Source organism: Callorhinus ursinus, unplaced genomic scaffold (genome assembly GCF_003265705.2).
Source record: "Callorhinus ursinus isolate GAN/ISIS: 27379988/994484 unplaced genomic scaffold, GSC_fseal_2.0 scaffold29, whole genome shotgun sequence".
NCBI lineage: Eukaryota > Metazoa > Chordata > Mammalia > Carnivora > Otariidae > Callorhinus > Callorhinus ursinus.
Genome location: NW_027397091.1, coordinates 17,353,093 through 17,372,210, shown reverse-complemented (window position 1 = coordinate 17,372,210; position 19,118 = coordinate 17,353,093). Strand labels below are relative to the sequence as shown.

General features: G+C 38.9%; 1 protein-coding gene across 5 annotated transcripts in view; it reads left to right on the top strand.

Moving 5' to 3' along the window:
- The window catches only part of RALGAPA2 (Ral GTPase activating protein catalytic subunit alpha 2), a 341,780-nt gene that overhangs the window by 96,454 nt on the left and 226,208 nt on the right, over nucleotides 1–19,118 (top strand). For 4 of the 5 annotated variants that reach the window (XM_025876863.2, XM_025876859.2, XM_025876858.2 and 1 more), the window contains 3 exons: nucleotides 3,761–3,991; nucleotides 13,409–13,576; nucleotides 15,213–15,350. In XM_025876863.2, coding sequence (XP_025732648.1) covers nucleotides 3,761–3,991; nucleotides 13,409–13,576; nucleotides 15,213–15,350 — 537 coding nt within the window. The remainder of the gene's footprint in view (nucleotides 1–3,760; nucleotides 3,992–13,408; nucleotides 13,577–15,212; nucleotides 15,351–19,118) is intronic. The other variant, XM_025876860.2, reaches the window with a different exon arrangement.

Genomic DNA, 19,118 nt, shown 5'->3' with positions numbered 1-19,118 from the left:
GGACTCTGAAAAACAATCTGAGGGTTCTAGAGGGGAGGGGAGTGGGGGATGGGTTAGCCTGGTGATGGGTATTAAAGAGAGCACGTTCTGTGTGGAGCACTGGGTGTTATGCACAAACAATGAATCATGGAACACTACATCAAAAACTAATGATGTGTAATGTATGGTGATTAACATAAAAATAAAAAAATATACTGCTCTTTTAAAAGCCCTTCAAAACAATATTTTAAGTGCTGTTTCCAAATGGAGTTTACACTTTTGCTCTTATCACTGTATTAAAGGTCATGTTTGAGGGGTTTTTTGGTGTGTTTTTTTCCAAAGTGAATTTGCTTCTGGATCTAAAACTAATACCATTAACACTATTTTTCACCAGGGAGGAGAGGACTTAGTGCATCTTCTAGACTAAGTTTTCTTACCACTTGTAGAATACGGTTTAACAAATATTCATGGGAGAATGAAAAGACAGTTGCTCTTACATCCATATACTATGTTGACAACAACAGCATAAACCTGAACAAAGCTGTACATTCTTGGTGCATCATTTCAGCTGAAAATGTGTTCAGTGAAGTATTGTTTAGTCCTTAGTAATTCATTTTTGTATGAGATAAAAGTACTTCATACATTAGAGAAAGCAGAGTGGTGATTTTAAGATTTCATCAGTGACCGTTTTTACCAGTTCTATAAGCATACTAATTGACATTAAAACCCATAAAAGTCCATTTGGGAATGAAAAAAATTTGAGATGATACCGGTTTTTTGTATGATATTTGTATTTATTTGTATGATAACCCTTAGTTATACTTTTTATTATGTCTGAATACACCCTTCAATAATGAGTCATGGGCTGTGGGTTTCCTGAAATTTTATTTCGTGGGATGAACAGTTAAAGTGAATCCCACAAATTGACAACCCTATAGGAATTTTTATATTAATTTTTTTGTTGACTCCCACTCTTGTAATTTCTGTGTCCCAGAGCCTCTACCAAGGCAGTACAGGCTGCCCCCAACTGTGTAGGAGAATCATGACAGGGGCATTTAGTGGCATCAGGCATCACCACCGGCACGGTGGTTGCATCCTCTCGTTTCACGCCTGCTTTGCGGGTGTCCCCCTTTAGCTTGACCCTGACAGTGAACAGGTCTGAGAAGAAACCAGATGTTGGGGAGGGTTGATGGGAAGGGTTAAGTGGCAGCTTGTATCATGCAATTTCCTGAACCCTTGCAGTGCAGGCCTGGGCCAAGCTGATAAGTCTGTTTCACTGACTAAGGCTTCATCATGTGCCAAAGAAGTGAAAACCATATTTGCATCTGCCACCAGAATCAACTAATACTAAATAATGGTTGAGAATTCCAGCTTGATTGTAGTGGGTGGAAAATGGACCTCTCTCTTTGGTTAATTCTTATGTATGCTTTTACTGTTAATCTTCATAAAAGAGACAAGAAATGAGGAAACTTGGATTATCAGTTTGTGTTCACTCTTATCACTCACTGTAGTTATAAACGTCTGTCAAAACATATAGATGTTTTCAGAAAGTAGCCTTCTGCGGAGGGAGTAGGGACTAAGACTAAGGAAAGCATTGTTCTATCAAGAGAAGTCATTTTCAGTTTATGGCAGATGGGAGATCCATCTCTTATGTCCTATTTGGATAACAGAGTTCACTTTTAATTTTTTTAAACTTATTTTGATTTTTTTAATTGAAGTATAGTTGACACACAATGTTATATTAGTTTCAGGTGTACAACATAGGATTTGACAAGTCTGTATGTTATGCTGTGCTCATCATACAGTACCATCAACCGTATTCCCTGTGCTGTGCCTTTCATCCCACGACTTACTAATTTCATAACTGGAAGCCTGTGTCTTCCATTGCCCTTTACCCATTTTGCTTCTTCACCCACTGCCTCCTCTTTGGCAGCTTACCAGTTTGTTGCATGTATTATGTTGCATGTATTTATGTTTCTGTTTTTCTGTATGTTCAGAGCACTTTTTAAAAATTATTTGGTGCCTTTAAACATATTTCTTTGTTTACATTATTTTAGCTACCTAATTGCTGTGTTACCCAATTAGTTATCTAATGACTTCAAAACGTGGTGGCTTAACAACCCTTTTGTCGTGTTACATATACTTTTTGGGTCAGAAATTTGGGCAGGATCTGGTTGGACAATTCTTGTGCTTCATACGGCATTAACTGAGGTCAGTGGGTGGTGGTCTTTAGCTGGCGGCTGGTTGGTCTAGAGGGTTCAGGATGACTTTATTCACATGGTTGTTACTTTGATGGGTGCAGTTGGAAGGCGGGGCTCAGCTAGGCCTCCCCTTCCATGCAGTCTCTCTAACAGGGTCATTGGACTTCTTCCCTGGCTGCTCAGAGCTCCAGTACCAAATGTTCCAAGAGATGGGAAATGGTAACTGTCAACCTCTTGGACCTGGGCCTGAAACTGGCACAGGTCTCTTCCACTCTATTCCACTGGTTAACACAGTCACAGAGCCCATGTGGATCAAAGGGAAGGGGGAATCATAGAATTTGTGATCATTTTTAATTTGCTATATATGTGCATGGTTTTTTTTTTCCCTCTTTCTTTGGCCTGTGGGGGAGAATGGGAGTTATTGATCAAAGAGTCACAGGTTATTGAGCCATAAGAGAGACATTAGACTTAATCCAACTTCCATTCTTTACAGATAAATATATATGTCAGTAAAAATGAGTAAAATTTTATTTTTCTATGAAGATAGTTGATGCATCAAAAGGATGAAATAATTTCTGTAGGACAGCTCATCTCACAGTATGACAGTACCTTTGATAAGCCACACAGACTTAGTAGCTAAGGCATGAAGAGAAAAATTATTATAAAATCTTCCATTAATTTTCCCTAGAGATTGCTATTTGGATATCTGCTTTCAAACTGTCCTTGGTAGTTACTGAAATTACTATTTTGTACTACTCATATCTATAATTTGTTGTAAAAAATATTCACAGTGGGTAGAATTTTAGTGGTATTTGGGTTATACATTTTTGACACTTAAAAAAATAATAGTGGAATTTACAAAAATGAAGCAAAATTATACATGTATTAAATTTGGAGGAAACCTTTAATTCTGTGGGGAGATGAGAGTAGAAATCCACAATGAACTTGTGAGTCATTGCATGAATTATTTTATTTTTTTGTGCTGTTAAAGCTTTCTAAATATTTAACGTTTTGTAAGTATTTCAGTTAAGTTTGATGTGAGATTCTGAATATAAAACTCAGATCAAGATTCTTATCATAAAATACCCTCTAAAGATCTTGACACTCCTCCATCAGGTGTCACTTAGTCTCATGAATCAAATGCTGCTTTCCAACATTGTGTCTGCAAAAAATCCACTGAACTTTCAAATCTCTGTGACCATAGAGTAACTGCTGAATTTAGAAACCAAAGGTGATCATAGTATAAATTCATTGACACAATTTGTACTATGATTTTGCAAATATAAGTTAAAGTTTTTAGGTTGAGAAAATTTCACAGCTTCCCTCCCTGCAATAATTTAGTGTTTTCCTGTTAAAATAACTGAGTTGAGGAGATTATTTCCTGTTAAAATAACCTCCAAGGGGAGGAAATTGGTGAGTACAGGTCTGGGGCCCCTTGTGCTTCGAGCAGTGCTAGTGTCTAGCTTGCCTTCAAGTTGATGGTAACCAGAGTTCTTTACAATAAAGCAAGTCTTCAGTTTCACTAGGTGTTCTTGAGTGTCAAAGAGGCTCACTCAGAAGTGGTAATGGCTTTCTTCCAGACTGTTGGTGGTAGTGTGGGGCAAGAGAGGGTGCCGGCGGAGCTGGATGGTGGCGGACCTGCAGAGCAGGACAAAAACCATTCCAACAGCAGCACCTTGTCCGACCGAAGACTCAGCAACTCCAGCCTTTGTAGCATTGAAGAAGAGCACCGCACTGTGTATGAAATGGTGCAGCGGATTCTCTTGTCAACACGAGGTTATGTCAACTTTGTGAATGAAGTCTTTCGTCAGGTTAGTGTGTGTGTGTGTGTGTGTGTGTGTGTGTGTGTGTGTGTGTGTGTGTGGTACATGAAATTGAAGAGAGTTTTGTTCATGTTCTTTTGCTCATAGTACTGCAAGAAATACTATTGATGAGTTGGGCTACATTGCAGGACTGAATAATGATCCCTCTAATCTTGCTTTTAATTTGTCATGTGGAGTGTTGTGATTATGTTTAAGATTTTTTTGTAAAATTCCTACACATGGAGGGGAAATTCTATATATGAGCAAATCATCCCCAAAATACCCTCATGTGTCCATAAGAAACTTGGAACCCAGAGGTAGGTGGGAAGAAAGCCCTTGCTGAATACTCATCAACAAATGAACATGGCAAAGAGGAGCCCCAGGCTGGTGTTGCCCTGAGGGCCCGAGGGAGCTCTGTGGAGGCTCTGCAGACAGTTGTACTTTCCCTACACACACACATGGAATGCACATGTGATAGTATTTATGACATAAGAGGAAAAAGCTGGGAAGGGAGGGGAGTAAGGGGAAAGCAAGGGCTGACACTGATACAGCAGCCGGATGGTTGACACTGTGGTGGGTGAAAAGGGAGGGGGTGCAAACAAGAAAGAGGGTGCAAGTGAGGAAGAAGACAGCAGAGATAGATCAGAGGCCAGGAACGATTAGCAGCCCTGAGCTACAACCGGGGCTGGCTCTGCACCCCAGGGGACCTTGGGCGTTGTCTGGAGACATTTTTGGTTGTCACAGCTGGGAAAAGGGCAGTGCCACTGGCATCTAGTGGGTAGTAGCCAGTGATTCTCCTATGGGCACAGGACAGGGCCTCCATTCCACTACCCCATGGCACAGAACGTCAGGCCCCAATGCTGCTGTGGGGAAGTTCGGACAGAGGAAGCAGAACCCGAGGTGCAGGGAAAGACAGCAGCTCTGTGGTGTGGGGTGGAGCCACTGGCCACCTGCCTCTTGGTACCGGTGCCCTGGGAGACAGAGCCTGGTTCTTCTGTGGGCGTGTTAATGTGATGGGGAGAAGCTTTTAAGTCTGGGCACCTGTGCAGGCCCATGAATGGCAGAGACCATGACTGGTGGGGAGAAGGGGAGAAGTCCTGTGCACACACATGAACAGTGTATGCGCATCATGAAGAGCTTTTTGTGGAGGGGCAAGACTTCTAGATAGTGATTAATCCTTTCACTTCGGAGACTGTCATTAAGGAGAAATCAGCCAAGAATGAAAGTCCCAGTGTAATCCATAGCAATCTGGAGGTTTTACCTTATTTTGTATTTTAATGAATAAAAATGTTTGACTTAAAATATTAGTTTAACCTTCAATGAAAATTCCCCTTATAAAATATTTTTCTGGTTTTGGATCAGCTTTGCCTTGGTTCTTCTTACTCCCTAACTGTGTCTTCTCTGTCTCATTTCTTGGCCCCTTTTTATTTGACCCCGGATTCCAAGAGTCGACCAAGGTTCTGGGCTTGAGCCTCTTCTTCTGTAACTCCACACTTGCCTCCCTAGGGCCTTCAACTGCTTGTGCAGAGCCAGCAGCTCTGTGGCATGAGACTCCCAGTCAAGCCTTTTGTCTGGACCTTGCTTTTTGCACACTTGCCCTTTGAAATGCCCACTGGTGATCTTGTCTGACATTCTAGTGGTGTCTTAATGATAATGAGCCAAAGCTTAGCTTTTTTTCTTCCACAACATGAACTTCTCCTCATGACCTGACCACTTCTTTAATGGGACTCATGTTCTTATGTGCATATTAATTTTAGCCCTCCTGTGCTGCTTGTCTCCTGCTCCTCCTGTAAGCCATCACTGGGCAAGTCATGCAGGGGGCTTGCTCACTCCCGCCCCCTCCCTTTCCTTCAACCGTGGTTAACAGCATGCTCCCTGGATCCCACACCTGCTGTGTCATCCCTTTCTACCCTATACTGTATATATCATGCGGCCAAAACATTCTTTTATCATAATAATCCCTGATTTAAAAATCTACCCTGTTCTCTTCATTAATGTTGCCCTGTTGGGTTCCTGTTGTACACATGGAAGGTACTTGGTAACCATTTAATTTGAGTTGAAATCATCAAGGTCCTAGAGGGCATATAATTGAGGATAGGGGTCATATAGAGTAAAGGACCAGACAATAATACTTCAGACTTTGTTGATCATGTGGGCTTGGTTGCAGCTCCTCAGCTCTGCTTTCACAGTGAGAAAGGAGCCATGGGCAGCACGTAACAAAGAAACATGGCTGTGTTCACAAAGAACTTCATGAAAGTCACTTGGCAGGCTGGATTTGTATGACAGGCCATAGTTTGCAGACCCTGATCTGTAGCAATGTTTTAAGCTCTTGGATACCAGTGCTTACTATAAGACTAGATATGAATGACAAAGCTTATAAATTTTGCACACGAGATACATGCTAAACTGATGTGGTTTTACCTCTGTTGTGTAAATTGTTAATTTATCATACAGACAGTTCTGTTTGTATCCATTACTGGCAAGAGTGTGCTCTAAATTCAGTTCTCAAGTAGCTTGGGCCATGGAGGTAACTGCAAACTACTTATGACCGAACTTCTGAGACATCTTTGTGCCGTGAAGCCAAAAAACATTTTATTTACATTTTATCATTATTCTTCATCAAATCTAATTTGAAAGCGTATATGTGAAATTTAAAATATGAGTGTGTGCTAGTTAAAATACTAAGTAGAGATACTTGTAGGGGCATGGTTTTAACATTGTGTTCTATTGCCCTCTTGTGGTCAATGATGAATTTTTATTTTCTGGATGGCAAAATGTGATTTCTTTCCTAGTGATTTCTTTTTCAATTTTAAAGTGTTCAGAGACTATTTAATATTTAGGCCTAAAGGCATTAAAGTTCAAAATGTACATTCAGGAAGCACATGTTCCCAGTGGGGAGGTAAGATGTGTGTGTGTGCACTGGAGAACTGTGCATGATTGCAGAAGATCAGCTGTCCACGTGTGTGACATGGAAATAAATGCTGACGAGGGGCCCCGGGGGCAGAGAGGCTCGTGGCAGGGCTAACTGTGCAAGTCTTCTTGGACTGGATGGTTTAGTGGGTTGCAGGCAGTAGAAATAGATGGTAACTGAGGGAGACGAGGTTCAAACTCAGGACAGCCTCAGTTTACTGCTGCCTACAGCAGGCAGGCTAGCAGTGAGTGGTAGGAGCTTCAGGTGGGCCAGTTCTGGTCTTGGGGTCGCTCTGCTGGAAACTTGTCTTCTTACCAGTGTTTTTCAGACTACTTGTTGTGACCATTTTTTAGGTCATGAAATCAACTTATCAAAAGCCAGTATTTTGGGGTGCTTGGGTGGCGCAGCTGGTTAAGTGTCTGCCTTCGTTTGGCTCAGATCATTATCTCCAGGTTCTGGGATCGAGCCCCACGTTGGGCTCCCAGCTCAGCGAGGAGTCTGCTTCTCCCTCTCCCCCTGCTTGTGCTTTGTCTCTCTCTCTCTCTCAAATGAATAAATTAAATCTTTAAAAAAAAGTAGTTTTTTAAATAATGGAATAGAATAAAATAGACCAAAACATTTCAGAGTGTACTGCATGTTCTAAGGATTAGTATTTCTTTGTGAAACTTCTAAAACAACATTTATTTATGTATATACTATATATAAATGCATATATGCTTCTGTGAAATGTCTTACTTAGGTTATAGGTCTGAAAAGTTCAAAGCACTCATCTAAAGGTTATTTGTTGATTACATTGTTCTGTTTGTTGTTGGTTTTGTTTTAAAGAATATTTTATTTTTAAAAAAGCGAATGTTCATTAGATAAAACACAGTCTCAAGTAAATCACTCAAAATACTGCCTTTAAGCAACAACTGTTGATATTAGAAGAGTATCATTCCAGGTATTTCTATATGTGTATATTTGGCTGCTGGCCTGGCTACCTAGAAAAGCAGTTAAGAGCCTGGCAGAGAGGAGATGGGTAAGGCAGGATATAAACAGACAGAGAGCAGCCTGGCAGACAGACAGGAAGGCTTACAGATGAGCTGATAGACATAAACAAACTGGCAGGCAGGTGTAGAAGATCAGACAGGTGGAGGTAGACAGGCCAGCTGGCAGGGGTGGAAGTGAGCGGGGTGGTGTAGATGCAAGGGTTCATAGGTGCAGACAGAGAATGTAGCAGGCAGTTAAAGATGGACAGACAGACAGACAGACAGACAGCCTTGGACGGGTGTAGGTAAAACCAGACAGAGGTTGACAGAGGTGAAGGCAGAGGCAAGGGGAGGGTATGTGGACGTGCTGGGTTGGGGGTGAGAGACTGACAGATAACTTTATGACAATGGAATCTTTAATTCTTAATGATTCTTTCATGTATTTTTAATGAAGAGCTCTGAATTTTATTTTATTTGAATTTAACAGAAGAAAAGAAAATAAAGAGAAACAAAATTGTTAGAAATTCAAATAAACATTTCTTTACCACAAGAAATATTAATTACTAAAAGATTTATCTATAATGAGAAGATTATAATCACATTAAGGTGGTGGAATCACTTTTTATCCCCATGGTGTAATTTTAGATAGCACTTATTGATTTCTTAAGAAATCTGAAGAAATTATCAGCCTTGTATTTTCTTCAGCTTCCTCTCCCCATCCACTTATTTCATTATATTATAAATTGATAGCCTAAATTTACCATTATTTGCAGTCAGTTTTAGAATCCTCATGTGCAGAATTGTTTAGTCTTGCTTCTGAATTTAGATAGACTCTTTCCTCCTGGTGTCCTCAGTCCTAACATGCTTGCTTTGATTGACTTCTTAGATGGCCCCGTTTTGTTGTCAAGTGGGTGTTTTCAAGAAGGTGTCTTGAGGCTCTACTCCCTGAGTTCTTTTGTGATGAGGAATGTTGTCCTTTTGCCTTTCCACATGAACAGCAGTTTAGCTGGGTATAATAATTTCAGATCACCCTTTCTTCCAATTAGGAATTTGTAAGTCAAAACTTTTCTAAAATTTTCAGTATGAATACCTTCAACATGTTTAAAGTAATAAAAGACAAGCTTGGAAATGTTTCCAGGACACAAGAAATTGTAACAAATGACTAAGCAGATTTGAATAATAAGAAAATAGAACTTCTAGAAATGAAAAAAAATGTAATATTGAAATAGTAAAGGGAAACCTTAGTGGGTGAGTTTAAGAGCAGGTTAGGTACAGCTGAGAACAAAATAAACAGATGGACAGATCTGAAGAAACTATCCTGAGTGTCCCTCAGAGAGACAAAGATGAAAAATATGGGAGGTTGAGATGTGGGGAATATGGTGAGAAGGTAGGAAGCATGAGTTCCACTCTCCTCTATCTTTATTATTTTTTATCTGCTGTTCTGCAAGTTACTGAGAATATCCTGCTATGACTGTGGATTGGGCTATGTTTTTTCAAAGTCTGTCAGTATTTGCTATATATAGTGTATGTGTATATATACATACACATGTGTATGTATATATGAGGCAAAATTATTTTAGTATAGATTCACAAATGTTGTATGTCCTTTGAATTGAATCTTTCGTTAGTAAGACTTTTTCTTCTTTATCTCTAGTAATGCCTTTTTTTTTTTTGGCCTCAAAGTCAGTCTTGCCTATTCTTAATATAGCTCTACCAGTTTTCTTTTGGCTAGTGTTTGCATGGTATATCTCTTTCTAACTCTTTACTTTCAACAAACTCTCCATATTCATATGTTTTGGATGTCCTCTTACAAATGGCATATAGTCTTTTTAATAGTTTTTAAAATCGAACCTTATAATTTCTATCTTTTGATTAGAGCATTATTCCCTTTTCAGTTGATATAACAACTACTGTAATTGTGTTTAAATTTACTATCTTACTTTCTGCTTTCTAATTGTATTGAATTCTCTCAGGCTGGTTGTTTTTAGCATCCCATTTTTCTCCTCTAGCTTAGTATTTTTACACTCATTTGTATATTTTAATTGTTAACATCCCTAACTTAAAATCTAGCATGAATTTCAACTTTTACACTGTAAGTCTGCACTCCAGTTCCATTTATTCCTTCTCAGTTCATATGCCCCTGCTACGTACAGATTTGCCTCGACTCACAATGCAGTTACGTCCTGATAAACCCATCATAAGTTGAAAATATCATAAGTCAAAAGTGCATTTAATACACCTAACCTACCAAACGTCATAGCTTAATCTCCGCTACTCTGAACATGCTCAGAACACTTACTTTAGCCTACAAGTTGGGCAAAATCCTCTAACACAAAGCCTAGCTTATAATAAAGTGTTAAATATCTCATGTTATTTATTATTTGAGATTATTCCATGCTGGAAGTGAAAAACAGAATGGTTATATGGGTACAAAATGGTTATAATTGTATCAGTTGTTTATCCTTGTGATCCCAGGGCTGATTGGGAGCTGTAGCCCCTGCTACCACCCAGCACCACAGAGAGTGTCATACTACCTATCCCTAGCCCAGGAAAAGATCAAAATTCAAAGTACAGTTTCTACTGAATATGCATTACTTTTGCACTATCATAAAGTTGAAAACTTCTAAGTTGGACCACTGTAAGTTGAGGACCACCTGTATTTGACTTCCATATTATGAATATATATATTATTTATATATATACACATATATTATCTCTTTTGTAATTATTATTTTACCCAGTTTAATCTTTTTATTCATATATATTCATATTTACATTTTATTCATTTAGATTTATCCAAATAATTACTCTTTTATTGCATTTTTCTCTCTTCCTGAATCTCTGATCCAGGATTATTTTCCTTCTGCCTAAAGAATAACTTTTAGTATTTCCCTTAGGTTAGATGTCCTGGTAAAAGTTTTTCTCATTTCTGTATCTGAAAATTTCTCTATTTTGCTTTTGTTTTTGAAGTGCAATTTTTCTGGATAGTGAATTCTACACGTGCAGCTGTTTTCTCTTTGCACATTGAATATTTGTTCCATTGTTTCTTTGAGAAGTCATGTGAGGTCATGTGGTTGCTCCTTTGGAGGAAATGTCTCTTTTTTCCTCTGGAAGCTTATAAGATTTTCTGATTGTTCTTGGTTTTCAGCAGTTTTACTGCGATGTACTCTGTATTTACCTGCTTGTGTTTGTGATTCTTGAATCTGTGGATTGACATCTTTTACCAATTTTGGCAAAATTCTCAGCCATTCTCTCCTCAAGTATCATTTCTGCCCCTTTTTGCTTATCTTCTTTTCTTGTGCATCTGCAGCCATGCATAAGATCAGCTTTTCATTGTGTTCTCGCTCTTGCCTTCCCTTCTGAGTTAGCCATCCTTTCATCTTGCCGTGCTTCATTCTGGGTGTTTCCTTTGGATTTTTCATCCAGTTTTCAGCAGTGTCCATTCTGTTGTCAACCCACACACACTGAGTTTTTAATTTTGGTTATTTCATTTTTTAATTCCATTTACATTTCTTTTTGAAACTTTTCTTTATCCTGATTTCCTATGTGTTTAAAGTATTGCCTAGTTTTTATTGTGGTTTTGTTAATATTGACTTCTTTTCTCATATTTCTGATTTTTAATTATGCTACATATCATATTAACCAGTTTGTACAAATAATTTGGGTTTTAACTATGATTTTACTTTCCTACAGAGAAAATTTCTATTTGCTTCCTGGGGTAGGATAACATGATATACCTCGATTTACCTCATTGTCTACATTTTTCAAACCTCATTACATGGTCCACTTAAGATTTGTGCATTTCATTATTTATAAATTTTATGTAAAGTACCTTAAAAAATTTTGAACTCTAATCAGTGATATGCATGTTGAAATATTTAGGGGTGAAATGTACTGATGTCTGCAGATTTCTTTGAAATGCATCAAAAATAAGATGGATTGAAAGAAGGATAAATAGGGGTGGATTGACGGATATGTGGTAAACAAATCTGGCAAATGCTAATGGTAGAATCTAAGCGGCAGTATATAGATATTCACTTTAAAGTATTTCTACTTTTTTGTATGTATGAAAATATTTGTAATAAAATTTGGAACAAAATTAGAGTGGCACACCATTGTACTTTGTCATACACTGTCTTTGTTGATCTTTCTTGAGATACAAATCAGAATATTTGTTACATTGATATGTTACAGTCTTGTTATAACACAGACTCCTCTGTTCTGGAATTTGATGTGACATCAATGGAAATTTATATATTGCATGAACCCTTGTTACACTGAAATCTGCCTGTAATTGGATCCTGTGGCATGAACATTAAGGACAGTATTAAATCTCTGAATCTTGATCTCAAGACCTAGAATCATTGCTAACTTACTTTGTAACCTTGGGAAAATATCTCAGGTGTTCTGAGCCTCAGTTTAATTCCTCGTCTATGGAATGAAAGCATTTCCTGTAGTATTGAGTTCCTCTCCTTTGTGTTTACCCCTCAGACAGAAATATTCCTTAGATCTGATACTCAAAAGGCAAATACATTTCTCCTTTACATTTTGGCTTATATTTTTGGAATCTTACATTAAATCAGAATTCTTACATGCATATGTGTAAAGAGATTCTTTAATGTTAAGTTCATGGGGTGCCTGTGTAGCTCAATCGGCTAAAGTCTGACTCTTGGTTTTGGCTCAGGTAGTGATCTCAGCATCATGGGATTGAGCCCTGCATCGGGCTTTGCGCTCAGTGCTGGAGTCTGCTTGCCCTCTCCCTCACCTTCTGCCTCTTTCCCTGTTGTGCACATGCTTGCTCTCTCTCTAAAATAAATTTGAAAAATCTCAAAAAAAATAAAAAAGTTTGCATAAATGTGCACAATGCTACAACTGGCCTGGGGCTCTCTTTAATGTATTTTCTGAGAGCCAACATTCACCAGCATGCCAGTGAGTACAGAACACCTGAGTACAATCTTTACTCACTGGTATGCTGGTGAATATTGGCTCTCAGAAAGAGAAGGGAAGGTGTAAGAGAGGGAGGAAATAAAGAAGGAAGGAAGAGAAAGACACAAAAAAAAAGAAAGAAAGAAAGGCTCCAATTATTAGCATTTGCCAACTTTTGTGGTGTAAATACTCCCTCTGTCACCTACACAACATCCCTGAACATGGGTTAGGCAGAGATGTGGCAGTTGGCTGCAGCTGGCTGCGGTAGTATGTCTGTTGTCTTATAATCAATTTCTAATTCATTGGGAAATGTTCCCAGTTGTATAACTATTATTGTCTGTATAGCCAATTAAAGTATCTGTGTAGGTGTGCATGTTGGCTATTTTTGTGAAAAAATTATTCAGAATGCAGAAGTTATTTTTAAATTACATGACATTTTCTGGCCCAATTGAAAAATGCCTTTTTTCCTCAGCAAGTTTGGTGTGCACAAAAATATGTGGCCCTGTATGTTTCAGAGGAAAGTCTGGAATTGGTGATGGTGATTGGAAATGTCTGTTATGTGTCTGTTACAGTGATCTGAGCAGGTGTGGAGTTAAAGGGAGTCTTCTCTTCTTATTTTAGGCATTTTTGTTGCCTTCCTGTGACATAGCTATAACAAGGAAGGTAGTTCAAGTGTACAGAAAGTGGATCCTCCAGGACAAACCTTTGTTCATGGAAGAACCAGATAAAAAAGAAGCTGCCCAAGAAGATGCTGAAAAATTAGGATTTTCAGAGACTGACAGCAAAGAGGTAATATGTTATCACTTGTTTCAGTTGGGAGTACACATATTTTAGCAAAGTATACCCGGTCAGGCAAAGGTGCCGGTCAGTGGGACATAGACCGGCAGGGCTCTTTTATCATAGCTGATGCTCTCAAATTGCTGAGTTCCATGAGGATCTGCTACAGTGAGGCTGCTTCTGGGCTCTATTCAGGGTCATTGGTCCCCTCCTAACCCTCAGGCTTGGTCTGTGTGTTCATGGCAGCTTCGTTATTCACTGTTGCATGAGAATTGTTTTATAAACCACATTTTACACGTCTCTGTATGAGACTAGAAATGTCACTGCCTTATTGGTATTGACATGTTTAAATGAATAGCATTTGAAAAACTAAATTTAGAATGTTTGGCAGTCTTGTCTTGTGCAGTGGCCTGTCCCAGAGCATTTGAAAGGTCTAACCTAATAATGAGTGCTATCTCCTCCATCAAGAAGCCTCACTGCAGGACTGGGCACTGTCCTCAGAGTGAGAGCTGTTGGAATGGAACTTTTAGTCCTGGTTAGGTAAAGCTTAGAGGCTGGATAAATCTAAAAGAGCCAAGATGTCCATCGACAGATGAATGGATAAAGAAGATGTGGTATATATATACAACGGAATATTATGCAGCCATCAAAAGGAATGAAATCTTGCCATTTGCAATGATGTGGATGGAACTGGAGGGTATTATGCTGAGCGAAATAAGTCAATCAGAGAAAGACATACATCATATGATCTCACTGATATGAAGAATTCTTAATCTCAAGAAACAAACTGAGGGTTGCTGGAGTGGTGAGGGTGGGAGGGAGGGGGTGGCTGGGTGATAGACATTTGGGGAGGGTATGTGCTATGGTGAGTGCTGTGAATTGTGGAAGACTGTTGAATCACAGATCTGTACCTCTGAAACAAATAATACATTGTATGTTAAAAAAAAAGATAGTAGGAAGGGAAAAATGAAGGGGGGGAATCAGAGGGGGAGATGAACCATGAGAAACTATGGACTCTGAGAAACAAACTGAGGGTTCTAGAGGGTAGGGGGTGGGGGAATAGGTTAGCCTGGTGATGGGTATTAAAGAGGGCATGTATTGAATGGAACACTGGGTATTATACGCAAACAATGAATCATGGATCACTACATCAAAAACTAATGATGTAATGTATGGTGATTAACATAACAAAATAAAATTTAAAAAAGAAAACTAATGATGTATGGTGACTAAAATAACAATAAAATTTAAAAAATAAAAGTGGATATTTGTTGCAATTAACAACAAACATTTAAAACTGTAATCAAAGGCATATCACTTTTAATATCTGTATTCCATAATTTTGATTTTTTAATATTGGTGAAATCATTTTAAATGGTCATGAGGTCAAAATGAATAGATAAGTAAATGGAATTTATCACACATTTTAAAGGTCTGTGTTACAGACTCATTCAGTCATTGGACCTTTGTTTATTTCTTCACATACTAAACGCTAGGCACTACTTTAGGTGCTGGAGGTGGTGAACAAAATGGAAGAAACACTTGTCCTCCTAAAACCCATATTCTCATAAGTTTTGGTGAGTGTAAGGAATTAAATATGCAAACATGTAGTCTTCCCCCTCTGTTAACTGATTTTTATCTTCTGAAGACCTCATCTGAAGGTTCTCGTCATAAGCGATCTTCCAGTTGGGGACGAACATACTCCTTCACGAGCGCAGTGAGCAGAGGATGTGTGACAGAAGAGGAAAATAAGAACGTGAAAGCCGGGGCCCAGGCTATGCTGCAGGTACGCGGCCAGCCGGAGACATAAAGACCTCCAGTTGGAGTCAATTTGAACATTTTTATTGTGATAGCCTCATTAAAGTATGGTAATATTTTTATCTACCTGTCAGTAAATAGCTCTTAAGTTCTCATTCTGAGTTTTCTTCCTGACTGCTCACCTTCAATTTGTAAAGATTTTTTTCTAGTCGTAGGAGACCCTATGAGCTGTTTGCAGGTTTTTGAGAGGAATGATTACACAGTGAATGTGAAATGACTGAGATCCAAATCTTAAAAAGTATCTTCTGAACACATATGGGGAGTTAGTCAGTCACCTGGACTCTAATTTGCAAGACAAGCATGATGATTATATAATCTTACAAGGAATATTCTTCTTAAAAATTCCCTGTTTATGAAGAATGATGATAAATGCTCTAATTTTTAAATATTTATCTGTATCAAGAAATAAAACAGAACCGATGCCATTTGGGAACAGTGGAAAGAACAACTTTGGCTGATCACTTAATCTTCCCAGACCTCAGGTTTTTATCTCAAAAATGGGGATTGGGAGATTGATTACCTCTTGGCTCCCATCTAGGTGGAAGGTTGTTAGGACTATAAGTGAAAACACGGAATGCCTCTCTTTCCCCTGCTCTCTGGCGCCCCACCCTCCACCCTGTATCCACCTCTCTAGCCATGGGCAGTAGGCCTCCCACACAGAGGCCAGGCATGAGGTCTGAGGTAGCATGGTCATGGTTTGCCTGTTGCCCAGTTTGTTTTTTTTTTAATTTTTTATTGTTATGTTAATCACCATATATTACATAATTTGTTTTGGTGTACTGTTTCATGATTCATTGTTTGTTCATAACACCCAGTGCTCCATGCAGAATGTGCCCTCCTCAATACCCATCACCAGGCTAACCCATCCCCCCACCCTCCTCCCCTCCAGAAACCTCAGTTTGTTTTTCAGAGTCCATCATCTCTCCTGGTTCGTCTCCCCCTCTGACTTACTCCCCTTCATTCTTCCTCTTTTTCTTTTTTCTTAAAATATGTTGCGTTATTTGTTTCAGAAGTACAGATCTGTGATTCAACAGTCTTACCCAATTCACAGCGCTCACCGTAGCACATATCTTCCCCAATGTCCATCACCCAGCCACCCCATCCCTCCCACCCCCGACCACTCCAGCAACCCTCAGTTTGTTCCTGAGATTAAGAATTCCTCATATCAGTGAGGTCATATGATACATGTCTTTCTCTGATTGACTTATTTCACTCAGCATAACACCCTCCAGTTCCATCCACGTCGTTGCAAATGGCAAGATCTCATTCCTTTTGATGGCCGCATAATATTCCATTGTGTATATATACCACATCTTCTTTATCCATTCATCTGTCGATGGACATCTTGGCTCTTTCCACAGTTTGGCTATTGTGGACATTGCTGCTATAAACATTGGGGTGCACGTACCCCTTCGGGTCCCTACATTTGTATCTTTGGGGTAAATACCCAGTAGTGCAATTGCTAGATTGAATGGTAGCTCTAATTTCAACTGTTTGAGGAACCTCCATACTGTTTTCCAGAGGGGTTGCACCAGCTTGCATTCCCACCAACAGTGTAGGAGGGTTCCCCTTTCTCCACATCCCCGCCAACATCTGTCGTTCCCTGACTTGTTAATTTTAGCCATTCTGACTGGTGTGAGGTGGTATCTCATTGAGGTTTTGATTTGGATTTCCCTGATGCCTGTTGCCCAGTTTTTAATGACACTGCTTGTCTCATCCATCTCTTGATAGGATTCCTTGTCATGGTATCCTTTTTGCTTTCAGATTCATTAGCAGTTTAATACTTTGTAACTACTGAGTTTTTTCATTTTCAATGAAAAATCAGCAAATAATTTGAAATTAACTTTAAACAAAATCAAGATGATTTTACTAGAGTAGCTTCAAAGAACTCCGGTGCCAGTTGTTAGTAAAATCTGTGCCTTCACCAGAGAAGTGCATGCCGGAGTCCCTGCCTATGTCTCTTGGTAGTCCTTGTCCTCCAGGTGGATTGCCTTATGCCATCCTCAGCCATTTCACTGCCAGTATCTCCCTAAGTTCAGGAGAGTGTTAATTTGTTTTCTGAAAGGATAAATTACATCTACTTGGCCAAACCAAGAAAAAAAATTTTCCACTTGATTATAGCAAAACAGTGTTCAAAAATGTTTAGTTTGGATTATAATAGCTGTTTTTGTTCTCTTTGTATCCAGTATCTTTGGTCCTTTCCTTGGTTCATTAGGAAAAAGTGGCCAAGTACAGGTTGAAAAAGCTAGTACTCTTCTGCAGTTGCTGTTGACAGGTACAATTTGGACATATTAATTTTCTTTATTTATTTTTACCTTAACCGATACTGACATGGTAGTAAGAAATATTCATGGAGTTGGCATTTTGATCTTTTTTAAAAAAGAAAATAAAAGGAGTATATATGAAGACTCCTCACTTTTACTTGGGAATATGAAAAGTTTCAAATTCAAATCGAGAAACCAAATACATTGAGTTAAAGATCTGTCTTAACAGTGGATCATCTATGCCATATGTCTTCCAAAAACATGGTCACTAGCGGCACTCGGGTGGCTCAGTTGGTTAAGCCTCTGACTCTTGATTTCTCAACTCAGGTCTTGATCGCAGTCAGAGTAGTGGGGAAAAAAAAATGGCCACTAAAATTACACTAAAACTGCTATAGTTGATTAGTGAAAAGGTTCTTCGTTTTCCTTTTTCCCACTTGAAGGCTAGTAAATTCTTCACAATTGCTGTTATCATCTTCACAATTGCTATTATAGTGCTTATTTAGTAATTCTTTCTAGAAAATTCGGCCATGACACCTTTTTAATCTTACATAAGATAACCTTAGAGGCTGTCAATATTTTAGTTCACCCACTTGACTTTTGAGCTTATTTTAATTTCTTCAGTTTGTGCATCTGTTTTAAGATGTTGTGTTAATGGATTTCAATCACAGGTGAGGCAGCAAAGCTCTGTTTATTCCCAGATCCTTTGAATTTGTACTGTTGAACACAAGGGAGACTTAAGAAGGCATAGGATCTAAGTAGATGGTACACATCCACCTTCATCACCAGACTGACAACTCAGAGTCTCCTAAATTGAGGGGTCACTGGTGTCCTCTGTGTCAGTAGTAACACAGTGTTACTTTACTGTAGTGCCCCTAGGCAGTCACTTCCTACATAATAGCCTACATCTGTGCTTCTCACAATTTTTTTCTGAACACCCCTGACAGTAAAGAATAGTGAACTTGTAAAGGACTGAGGTAGAGTGTAGCGTGGTCAGCTCATCATCTAAATTTTTTTTAATCTGTTTTTATCCCAAGAATTCACTTAGGTTTTATATTCTATTGCATAATGTAGTTCTCATATTAAAAGTATACCTGGAAGCACCTGGAAGCTATGTACTGTTGACCATGTGGCCTTGTCTGTTTCCTGACTCCTTACAGCTCCTAGAGAAATGCACCTGTGTTGGGTGGCGCTGGCTGTGATTCAACAATAATCAGATAGTTTTTCCCAGCCACTGTCTGACAACTGCACCTCTTCCTCTCCCCCTCCCTGGCCCCAAAATTTCTGACCCAGAAGCAGTGATCCTATCTTACCGTTTTCCCCTTTTCCTTTGAGGGAATGTCAAAAAGAAGTCTTAAAAAGCTTTTCTGATTCATAAATTTTCTAAAGTTGCACTTTAGTATGTATTAATAATTTTTTAGAGAAGGTCTTTCAGGTGTCTCAGGTGATTCTAAGAGAAGCATTTAAAAAAAAAT